The 12219-nt window shown below is 39.4% G+C and overlaps 1 protein-coding gene across 1 annotated transcript; it reads left to right on the top strand.

Moving 5' to 3' along the window:
* Positions 1-43: 43 nt before the first annotated feature.
* MRPL35 (mitochondrial ribosomal protein L35) lies at positions 44-9585 on the top strand. Its single transcript, XM_069494682.1, has 5 exons — positions 44-146; positions 3671-3860; positions 4648-4792; positions 6122-6255; positions 9424-9585. The coding sequence occupies exons 1-5, from the start codon at positions 104-106 to the stop codon at positions 9545-9547; spliced, it is 636 nt and encodes a 211-aa protein (XP_069350783.1). The 5' UTR covers positions 44-103; the 3' UTR covers positions 9548-9585.
* Positions 9586-12219: the final 2634 nt, after the last annotated feature.

The following is a 12219-nucleotide window of genomic DNA, read 5'->3' as shown; positions in this document are numbered from 1 at the left end:
TTCTTTTCCTCTCCCTTGACCCTGCCGCGGTTGCTTTTCCTTTATTCACTTTCGCTCTGGTGCTTTTAAACCCAATGCGGCCGCCGTAGGCGAGGAGAGCAAGATGGCTGCCTCTGCGTTTGGCGGTGCCGTGAGAGCAGCTTCAGGTCAGTGGAGAGCAACACGCTCCATTTGTATTTTCGCAGAAGCGGGTAGTGGCACACGATGTAGTGAGCGTTTAGACTACAGGTTAACAGGAGGGAAAAAGTCATTATTTGAGGCCAGAGGGTTGCTCTGAATTTTCTCTGCGGCGGCGTGACCTGCGGCCCGCACCGGGGTCCCGGACTCGTGCTGGTGCGGGCCCATGTATCCCGGGTTTACCCGCTTCTTTACCGGCTTCTCCTTCCCTAGAAAACAAACTAGAGATTGGGGCAGAGGGGCGAGGGAGACCGAAAAAGTCTCTTCTAACTTTCTAATTTAGAGACCAGGACCCGGCATTCACGACCTTTGACCTTGAAAGTTATTTAATTTCTTTGAAATTTAGTGTCTACAGTTGTAAAGTGGGGATAATACCACTTACCTAGAGATTAAATGAGTTTATGGGCGTAAAGCGTTTTGCTTACTGCCTGGCACATAGTAAGCATGAAGTGTGAGACTGAACAATGTGTATAGCTATCATGGATTGTGGTTGGTTTGCTTACAATTACAGCCCCTGGCAAAGGGCTGGTATAAGGGTTTCTTCACTGAGAGAGAAAAAAGGAATGACTCTTGCAAATGTTAAAAATCATTCAAATACAATAGGATGATCAGTAAGTTGCTTTCACACAAAATAAATTAGAATAAAATTTTGTGGGAAAAGACAAGAAGTAAAATCAAGAAGAAAAAAAAAGCAACGATGTAAATTTTCCTGTTAGAGAAGAGCTTTTTTACGTGTGATATTTTTGTGTCTCTGTGAAATATACACATAAAGAAAATTTTATATAAACATGCATGAATGGTTTAACAATTCTAAAGCAGATACCTGTGTAACACTCAGGTCAAGACATAGAGCACTACCAGAAGCCCCTTCTCCTACCTTCTGCATCTCTTCAATCAAAATTCCCTACTTTCCCCCCAAACATAAACTTCTCATTTTTATAATTACTGCCTTACGTTTCCTATTTTTCTGGTAGTAGTTTTAGTATCTTTATGTGCATCTCTCAATAACATTGTTTAGTTTTGCCTGGTTTTGAACTTTACATGAATGGAGTACACATACAGTGTGTACTCTTTAGCGTCTGGCTTCTTTTGTTTTATGAGATTCATTCATTTTGCCTATAGCTGTAATGCTTTCTTATTACTATATAATATTTACTTATGTGACTGTTCTACAGCTCTCCATTCTGTTGATTTGGGTGTTTCCAGTTTGGGGACAATTATGCACAAAGCTGATTGACCTTGTGTCCTGGTTCATGAGTGCAATAGTGTGCCTAAGGGGTGTGTGTATGTGTATATGTCTATAAGACTAGCTGGTCAGAGACTACGTATATATTCAGCATTGCCTGATATTGCCAAACTGTTTTCCACAGTGATATGCTTACTCCAGCAGTGGCGGCTCCATGTCCTCCCCAGCACGTGGTACTGTCACATCTACAAATTTTTGTCAATCTGCTGGCTATGTAGTGGTATCTCACTGAGGTTTAAATAAGTGTTTCTCTGATTAGTAATGAACCTTAGTGTGTTTACACATGCATATTGGCCTTTCAAATTTCTTTTATGAAATACCCATTTATTTTGCCATTTTTCTATTAGGTTGTTTGTCTTATTGATTTATAGTAGTTATTTAAATATTTTGGATATGTGTCCTTTTTCATTTTTGTGTGTTCAGTGTCCTCCCTCTATGGCTTCTCTCTTTTACTTTATTTGGTGAAAAGAGGTTCTTATTTTTCATCTACTTGAATTTATAGTTCTTGTGTTTTTTTAGATTATGTAGGTGGTTATCAACTCACTATGATATTTAGATTCCATTGAAAACATTTCCAAGAATGATGTAACAGCTTATTTTTAAATGTCAGGGGGTTTGTTTGTTGGTTTTTTTTGAGACAGAGTCTTACTCTGTTGCCCAGGGTAGAGTGCAGTTGGTGTCATCATAGCTCACTGCAACCTCAAACTCCTGGGTTCAAGCAATCCTACTGCTTCACCCTCCCGAGTGGCTAGGACTATAGACATATGCCACCATGCCCAGCTAACTATTTTAAAAATTTTTTTCTACAGATGGGGTCTCACTGTGTTTGAACTCCAGGCCTCAAGCCATCCTCCTGCCTTAGCCTCCCAGAGTGCTGTGGATCTTTTTTAACATGCACAATTTTGAGCCCCATACTAAGTCAGAGTTTACAAGTGGAGTGAGAACTCCATGAGTTATTCTAATTTGCAGCCATGAACTAAGTCTGGACATAGTGGGAAGGACTGATAAAGAGAACTGCATCCAGTCCACACATCCAGGCCCTCAGAAATCTGCATGCTGACCTACCCTGCCTCATTTCCCACTACTTCTCTCAAGGGATCTCTGATACAGTCAGGCAAGCAGTCTCAGCCTCTCTGGCAGGTCTGATCCTTAACCATACATCTACAGTTGACCACTGAGCAATGCAGGGTTAGGAGAACCAGCCCCTGTACAGTTGAAAATCCAAGTATAACTCTTGACTCCCAAAAGACTTAACCAACAGCCTACTGTTGACTGGAAGCCTTATTGATGACATAAACAGTCAATTAACATATATTTTGTATGTTACATGTATTGTATACTGTATTCTTTTTTTTTTTGTATTTTGACTGAGGTCTGTGAAATGTATTCTTAAAGTAAGCTAGAGAAAAGAAAATGTTACGAAGAAAATCATAAGGAAGAGAAAATATATTTACTGTTCATTAAGTGGAAATGCATCATTATAAAGGTCTCATCCTCTTTGTCTTCACATTGAGTAGGCTGAGGAAGAGGAGAAAATAGGGCTTGGTCCTGCTGTCTCAGGTGGCAGAGGTGAAGGAGGTTGAAGGGGAGGCAGGAGAGGCAGGCACACTCCGTGTAACTTTTATTGAAGAAAATCCACACAGAAGTGGATCCACACAGTTCAAACCCTTGTTGTTCAAGGGTCAGCTGTATTTGATTCAGCCTCATTGCCTTTGCTTATGTTGTTCATCCTACCTGAAATGTGTTCTTCCTCCTCTAAGGGCCTGTTAACATTTTGAGGGGAACTCAAGTGCTGCGTCTGTGTTCTTCATGAATCCTTCTCTTGCTACTCTCTTTTCTTTCCAGGAAGGGTCCAAGCTTTTGTGTTTCTGACCTGCCATTGTACTGTGTATAGTTCTGTCTCACCAGCGTATAAGATCTGGGGCGGGGGTGGGAATTAATGTTACACACATTTTGTTCCCTGGTACTGGACATAGAACTGGGACACATCAGACTATATTGTGATGATGGTTGCACAACTCTGTAAATTTTCTAAAAATCTTTGAATTGTACACATAAACTGGGTTATTTTATGGTATACAAGTTATACTTCAATAAAGGTGATGAAAGCTCCACAGGTGAATATGATGTTCAGGACACATTAATTATATATAATATTTGGTTGCTTTGATATATCACTTAATTTTAATTATCTGGATGCATATTTTGGAATATCGTATTAAGTAGATAATGCTCCTTTCTTTATAGGAATCTTACGGCCCCTGAATATTTTGGCATCGTCAGCCTATCGGAACTGCACCAAGAATGCCTCTTTTATTTCTGCACTGTCCACTGGACATTTTAGTCATATTCAGACACCAGTTGTTTCCTCTGCACCCAGACTTTTGACATCAGCCAGAAACCTGACATGTGGGCATACTGCAACAATCCTTAATAGGTATTTCAGTAAACATGATGCTTGGACAAAATTTCTAAAATATTCTTGCTGGCAAAGACATCTTAGAAGTAGATACCCTTTGCCTTCCTACTGTTTATTATACAGACTTTGCCTGATTGAGTGGGAGAATATGATTGACACTCATATACCTACATGCCAGCAGTAGGAACTACCAAACAGAGCTCACTTCTGATGTGTAAAGTCCTCAAGGAGTTTACAATCTGGTGGACAGATGGATAAGAGATCAGGTGATGAAAATATATTAGGATAGGCTGGGCACCCACCTGTAATTCTAGCACTCTAGGAGGCTGAGGTGGGAGGATCGCTTGAGGTCAGGAGTTCAAGACCAGCCTGAGCAAGAGCGAGACCTCATCTCTACTAAAAATAGAAAAATTAGCTGGGCGTGGTGGCATGCCTGTAGTTTTCCCAGCTATTTGGGAGGCTGAGGAAGGAAGATGGCTTGAGCCCAGGAGTTTGAGGTTGCAGTGAGCTATGATGATGCCATTGCACTCTACCCAGGGTGACAGAGCAAGATTCTGTCTCAAAAAAAAAAAAAAAAAAGGATAAATTCTTTCATAGGGATTGAGGGGGTAGATTTTAGGCTTGCAAGGTGGTGATAGCTGGTTTTCATATTTATACTTAGTGTCATGGATCATTTGAAGTAAATTGTATACTAAAAGTCAACCCCATTCCAGTAGAGCAGCTTCGCTCATTTCTAAGTATAGATATGGATTTTATCCTTTAATCAGTCCAATTACTGAGGTAAAAATTTCTAAATATATTTTAGAGTGGCCCCCTTGTTTCCAAGTGTCCTGAAGCTGCCAGTCAGAACTGTAACATACTTCAGTACACTAAAAGGCAAGAGAAAGACTGTGAAAGCTGTCGTCTATAGGTTTCTTCGACTTCACTCTGGCCTTTGGATAAGGAGAAAGGTGAGTCTTCACACTGTTACCTAATTGAAAAATGAGTGTGAGCAGATTAAAATGAAGCAGAATTCAGTTAACCTACTCATTGACAATATCCCCGCAATCTTACCAGTAGCTCTTACAGTGTTGTGTGTAAGGACCAGCTTGGCAGGCAGCTCCTTGTGTAAGTGAATCCACATAAAGAAAACATGTAAGCATTCTTAAAACAAAATATTCATAATGGCAAAAATCTTCACTGTAGGCAAGTTCACTTATCTAGTGATTGCCAGAAGCCCTTTGAGACCCCACAAGTTTAGTAACCTGTTTGGAGGCTCTGTTTAAGCCTAGAATATTTATAGCAGCACAGCAGACTTCAGCACATATTTACTTGTCACAGTAGACTGCACTGATTTAGTCACATGGCTCAGATTTGGGGACTGAAGAACATTTCAGCCTACTTTGGATTGGATTCTCAGGTGGCTTAATCTTTATGGCAAAACATTCAACCCACATATACTTTGTTGGTTTTTTTTTTTGTTTTTTTTTTAATTTATAAGCTTTTCTCTCTGTTGGTATGTATGATTAGGAACTATCTCAGACAGAATTCTTAATAATGACTAGCCAGGGACCACAGCTTCTAAGGGTGACTCTGAAAAATTATTATTGCTCTGTCCTCTCCCACAATGTGTCTTGAGCATAAATGTGGGCTTTTTTATTCACATCTTTATTCAGGGAAACACAGTAGCTGATAATTAGAAAGCAGCTTAATACCAATTTTGCAAAACTACCTTTGAGTTTTGGTAACTGTTGAAATCTTACTTACCTTTTATTACTTGGAAGTTAACAAATAATTCTTTAAAGATCAAAATTTGGTTCCCTGTAAAAATAAAATGATAGAACTTTCTCACTGTTTGAAAGGTTGAAAGGATTGTCCCCTCTTTTATAGATAGTCCTAAATTTGTAGATATATGGGTTGATTGGAACTCTTATCTCATTTCTCCATTGAAACACCACTATGGTAGTTTCTTACACCACTCAACAGAAGCTCATATAATGTATAAGTAGCTGAACTAAAGTTCTCATAGTTCTGAGTTTTGTGAATTTTGGATCATTGAAATTATGTCTTCCCTTTGTTATCATACCAATTATTTCTAGATTCTCATCTAACCCTAGGTAAAATAAAATGGGTAGGTTTCTTTGCCTTCTTTTCCATGTCCCTTTTGTTGGGCTCTGGCAACCACATGTTACTATGAAGGACCTGATCCCATTGGGCCTACAAACTATGAGTTGTGAAGATTTCTGTTGTTTCCTATGTAATACAGTGTTTTTTAATGTCTTTGTAATGTTATCTGACAGGCTGGTTATAAGAAAAAATTATGGAAGAAGACACCTGCAAGAAAAAAACGCTTGAGGGAATTTGTGTTCTGTAATAAAACCCAGAGTAAACTCTTAGATAAAATGACGACGTCTTTCTGGAAGAGGCGGAACTGGTATGTTGATGATCCTTATCAGAAGTACCATGATCGAACAAACCTGAAAGTATAGATTTCCCAGTTGTTGAATAGGTATCTTTGCATAATGATGTCTTTGCAAAAATGAGTAACCATAAAATTTGATGTAAGTTGTACCCATTAATATGTAAACGTACAATGCCAACATTAAACTTAAGAGAGTTTTAAAACTTAATGCTTTTGCTTACTTACAGTTTCTGCTCCCTTATAATAACTATAGCTGGCGCCTTTAGGTTCTTTTCTCCATCATGATACTCAGCTCCTGTCTCCAGTCTCTAATTGCCAAGAGACTCCAACTGGGCCAGCTTACCTTTTTACACCAGGTATCATCAGTGTCATTGTCCAGTGCTGTTGGCTGTTCTTAGGTCAGGAGACCACCCTGGCCCGCTTTGTGTTAGTGGGTTCACACAGAGCAAAAAATAGTTATGTGAGCAGTTTCAATTAGAGGTGAGCATGGGGCAGCAGCACACCTAACTTTTTGTTTTTGAGATGGTCTCACTCCATTGGCCTGAGCAGAGTGCCAGGGCGTCAGCCTAGGTCACAGCAACCTCAAACTCCTGGGCTCAGGCAATCCTCCTGCCTCAGCCTCCCAAGTAGCTGGGACTACAGGTGCATACCATGATGCCCGGCTAATTTTTTATAATTTTAGTAGAGACAGGGTCTCACTATGTTGCTAAGGCTGGTCTCAAACTCCTGAGCTCAAGCAGTCCTCCCTCCCACCTCAGCCTCCCAGAGTGCTAGGATTACAGGCGTGAGCCACCACGCCCAGCCCACATCTAACTTCTGGTGCACTAGGTTCAAGGTGTTCCTAACAGTTCTCATTTAGTTTATTGGAACAAGATTTTTTTTACAGAAGAGTTAATGAATCCACTCAGATTGATGGGCACTTGGGTTGACTCCCCATCTTTGTGATTGTGAATTGTGCTGTAGTAAACATTCGAGTGCAGGTGTCTTTTTGATAAAATGATTTTTTTTTCCTTTGGGCAAATACCTAATAGTGGAATTGCTGGATCAAATGGTACTTTTAGTTCTTTGAGGTATCTCCGTACTATTTTCCATAGAGCAAGCAAGTGGGAGAGGGGAGGGAGGGACACATAAATTCATACCTAATAGTTACAATTCACACTATCTTGGTGATGGGTACACATATAACTTTGACTCAAACTGCACAAAAGCAAATCATGTAACCAAAACGTTTGTACCCTATAATGTTCTGAAATTTAAAAAAAGACTAAATGAAATAGCCTTTCAGTATGCCCACTCAAGAAACAGAAGAGGCTATAGAAGTGGAGACAAAGATTTTGTACCCAAATTTTGAAAGATATGTATTTCTTAAAAGTGTATCCACTTGAGAGTTCATATTTTCATTTATAAGGATAAACTTTTTCCAAAAATTTCCAAAAATGCATTGTAGAAACTAAGCGGGAAAAGTAATCTCAATCATTTTTGAAATGATGCAAGAGTTAAGTATTGTTTACTTGAAGAGGGGCAGGTAAGAGGCACTGAGTAAAATTCAGTTGAGTGGTTATAGTCTAAGGCAGTGGTTCTCACAATCATCGGTGAAGCATTTTCAAGCAGCAGAGCACTTTGCCTGGTTGAATACCATTATTAAATAGAATTATGCATGCATTACTGTTTCAAATCCTTTAATGCAATAAATAGTTGATGATAATAAGATAAAGTTCCTCTATTATTAGTAGAACAAGGTAAAAGATAACCAAATGGAAGTTCTGTGGCATGTCAGGCCAGGATTTTTAGGAGGATTCCTTGAAACTAGTGTGTTTCCTTCATTAAAAGGAAAAGGGATTAACAACAGACTGTTCTACAACCAGAAGGCCAAGTGTGTATCTGTTTATGGGAATAATAAATAAAGAGCAGACATCTAATTTGAGGTAAAAACCTGCAACATGAAATGGCATTCTGTCTTGATGGGTTTTCATTGCTCTGCACTTCTGAGATGGCCAAAGCCAACCACTCATAGAGCTTCCATGCCTTTTCTCACTTGCCTGGCTCCTGCCCTCCGACGCACCTCTGACAGTGGGATGGAACCGGTGCCTGCAGAAGTTAAGGAGGAGGTCACTTTCCCACAGCCTCCAAGACTTCTTTAAAGCAAATATGGATGACAGGGTCTCTTACAGGGGCCTCAGAGCCCAGGGACAGGAGGGGTAGAGACAAGGACTGGCAACCAGGGCCTCAGCATCCAGAGATGGACTGAAGTGGGAGGGCTGACAGGCACATGATTTAGAGGGAAGGGAATTTCATACATACAATTTTTGTTTTGTGGGTAGAAGGGCTTATCGTCAGCACTGGTTTTATAGTTTGACAATAAAACATTGCATTAAAGAGTCTACCTAAGTGATATTCAAGTATATAGATAAATGTATAAAGTATATGAATAGGTTATTTATACAAGTATAATTTATTGAACACTTACTATGTCCCAGCATATCTACAAAACTGGGCACATACCTATAAAACTGCTAATCCTCATAAGCTTGCAAGAGGAGATACGATTATTTATCCCTAGTTTAGATTTGAGGAACCTGAAGCTTAGCGAGGGTTAAATAAATTACCCAAAAGTACAGCTACTAAGTCCCAGAAAACCAATATAACTCCTTGGGAATCCATTTCCCTCCATCTTCTAACAACATGAAAATTCACATCTGAATCAACAAGTGACTATAATCTAGCACTGTAAATATTAAATATTTCTTCATAACACTGTGCCAACTCAGCTTTTAATTTTTATAACTTTGCTTTACTGTTCTTTATCAACTCTTAATGTGGCTAATCTCAGTTCTGTTGACATTGGACCTGGCTCAGTAAATGCATAAATGAATGGATTTCCAGCCTTTCTTTCCATCTCTTCTTCCTTTCAGTCCTCTGCATCTGCTTTTTCCTGCTGCTGCTTTATTTTACAGTCATGTCAGACACACAGAATGTAGGACTATAAAAGCAAAGAAAATAGACCTCTGTTTAATTTTAATATTTCAAATTTTGAACTTCTAGTTTTTGTGACCACCCGGTGAAGCTTGAATGTAGAGTGTACCTGTTCAGATTTTAAAGGCAAGGCCTGCAGTAGGTTTAAGGGGTCCCCTTCCACCCACAGTGGCCCTATACATGCAGTGCCCTTTCCGACCCACACAGGTACTCCCCCATTTGTAGAAGAAGAAATGCTCAGAGTAAAGTAAAATGTCAGACCAAAGGTCTATTTGCAGAATTAGAACTGCCTACCAATGAACTATTTTCACAGCTACCCAGTTTCCACTGATGATCTTTTAAAATGTAAAACAGTGATACTTCCAGGTTTATATTTGTGTTATGAACTGGTTTTCAAAACACTCATATCACTTAATTTTTTTTTCCTCCCAACAATCCTATGCAATAGGAATGGGGCCAAGTCACCGGGCTAATTAGTGGCTGAGCGCTCAGCTTCTAATCTTTGCTACCTTCCACATTTTTCAAAAAGTATTTCCTCTTTCCTTATAAGCCCAACATTACAAAGATGTTTTTTAAAAGAAAAATGTTAAGACTTTATTCAAGATGTGTATCAGGCATTATAACAAAACAGCAGAACTTCAACCTTTGGAATACTGTAATATTACATCCCTTTGATGCACAGTCCAGTGTACTATTTTATTACAGATCGTTCTATAGGGACTACGGAAATAAACTAGAGGAAATGTGCACAGTCACGATCCAGAACATCAGCACTTTGTATGCTGTTAGAGAATGAAGCACATCCTTTGCCATTTCAAATACTGTGCCGGGTGAAGGACTAGGAAGGCTCGATGAAGGTCACAGTGGACAAGCACTCTTACCACAAACACATGGACAGTTTACTATGGAGAACACGTTTCAAAGGCCAGTGAAGTGAGCAAGCTATTCACACAAAGCCAGGAGGGATTATGACTAAACTCTTCAGTTTATAAGCACAAGACCACATCTCACCTCCTCAGAAACAGAAAGAGTGCTCAATGGCAATTAACTAAAAGTTATGACATAAAAATTACAGACTTTCAAGCTAGCGTTTTGTAAACAGTCTGTGTAAGTGAGCAAATGAAAAACATTCAGTTGTATCCTCTAGACAGAACACCACACAACTACATGTACACTTATAGGTATTCACATTTTATGTCAGTCCATACACAAATATACAGCTTGTCAGATAAGTAAACACATTTTGCCAGAAGTATGACAGCTGCTCGCAGTTGTACAGTGAGTGTCTTTAAGAGAGAAACCAACTCCCTAATCAACACTTGAAGGAAAAATAGTTACATGTACATTAAGACAGCATTTGGATAGCTTAACATTTTTTAATCTTGAATGAGAAGTATTAATAATACAGCATGTCTGAGAGTAGAGTGCTTCAAACTTTTTTTTGGCATAGTTGAGTGCAAACTTGATAGCCTGTACTTGTTATAACTTTCCATTGTAAAATGAAAATATAGCTGTTCACAATAGGATTTTAAACTCTGCTGCTAATGGCATTTATTATTTTGGCAAAAAGTTGCTATGAAGCTGCTTAAGCTTTTTTGCACTTGCTTCTGAGAATTCTGGGTACTTCCAACTAACAGGTAAATACACTTTAAAAAGTCTATTATTCCTCTGTCTAGAACTATTCAGTGAGCTTGAAGAAAACAGATTTTCTGTCTCCCTTCACAGGTTTAGGAATTGGTGTGTGGGGGGCACAATGAGCAGACAGCCTCCATTTGCCTGTTGTAAATTACAAAATCACCTTCGGATGAACTGTGGGAAGAAAGGGTTTCAATATGCGTATCTGGCAACAATCAACTTCAAATAAAACTCTTTCTGAGGTGGCTAAGAGCCAGCTAATGTGTCATCAGCAAAGGCCACTGATAATATGTATCGCTCAGTAAGGGACCAGTGTTTAATTGGGCCTGTTTACAGTTTGTCGACGTTAAGTTCTGTGTAGTATATAACACTAATTCTCTAGTCTTCGGGGCATATCTACAAACAAACACGATCCAAATATTAGGAGTAACTGGGTTGTGACCACTGCATGCATTACAATGAAAGAAAACACCAACTCTAAGCACAAATACACTATTCTTACATTTCAGCTCTCAGAGGGGAGAACAGCTACCTCACACCACAGTGCCATTTAAACCAGATTCTTTTCAAATGAAATTCTCAACCTAAGTAGGGAGACCCCTCAGACAGTGCTTTATTCCCCTACTAAGCAATCCAGGCGTGTGTAAGACACCCCGTAAGACCTATAGTGCCCACGGGTGTGAGTCCGTCACCGTTCACATTCTGCACAGGTCAGGCAGGGAACAGGTGTGAACCACAGCTGCTCATGGATCTAAGCAAAGTCTTAACCATAAAGATCTCAACCTCTAGAACCATTCTAGAATGCACCATTTTGATTATTACACATGTGTCTCAGATGTATTTCATAGCATATCTGAAACGGCATAGTTGTCAGGGTTTTTTGTGTGTTTTTTCTTTGTTTTTGCTTAGTGGTCTCTAAAACAAAGTGCTCAGATTGTAGGCTCCTCTACCTGGGGAAGCTAGTCACAGCACTGGTCACTATGAAGGAGAAATAATCATTTGCCACATACTTTTGAAACATAAAATTATTCCTCCAACAGCTCTGCAGTTCCCCATCCCCAAGAAGTTTGGCCAAGGGTGAGCTGCCTGCCTAAGGCAGTGTTAAATCCCTGGAAAGGATTCAGAAGCTCCTAATCCTGAATCAGAGGAGAAGATGAGCTTCCTGTGACTTATCAGCTAACTTCACTCCTAACTTCTCTGGTTTTTTCACTAAACAACTATCTGAAGAATATGGAGCATCTTCCAGCAGGAAAAGGGATGTGTTACTGGAGTTGTATTTGGAAGCTTTATAAGCACATCTGAGACGTTCTCTAGAATCAAAAATATTTTTATATATTTCTGGTTTTGCAGTTTTCTTACATATCAGAA

This window comes from Eulemur rufifrons, chromosome 19 (genome assembly GCF_041146395.1).
Source record: "Eulemur rufifrons isolate Redbay chromosome 19, OSU_ERuf_1, whole genome shotgun sequence".
NCBI classification, from domain to species: domain Eukaryota; kingdom Metazoa; phylum Chordata; class Mammalia; order Primates; family Lemuridae; genus Eulemur; species Eulemur rufifrons.
This window is presented reverse-complemented; position numbering and strand designations above follow the sequence as displayed.

What these genes read in the sequence shown, in the direction of transcription:
- MRPL35 (XM_069494682.1), top strand. Translation starts at nt 104, where the DNA reads ATGGCTGCCTCTGCGTTTGGCGGTGCCGTGAGAGCAGCTTCAG. An exon ending in TGCCGTGAGAGCAGCTTCAG is followed by an intron (nt 147 to 3,670) that starts GTCAGTGGAGAG and finishes CTTTCTTTATAG; the next exon opens with GAATCTTACGGCCCCTGAAT. An exon ending in ACTGCAACAATCCTTAATAG is followed by an intron (nt 3,861 to 4,647) that starts GTATTTCAGTAA and finishes AATATATTTTAG; the next exon opens with AGTGGCCCCCTTGTTTCCAA.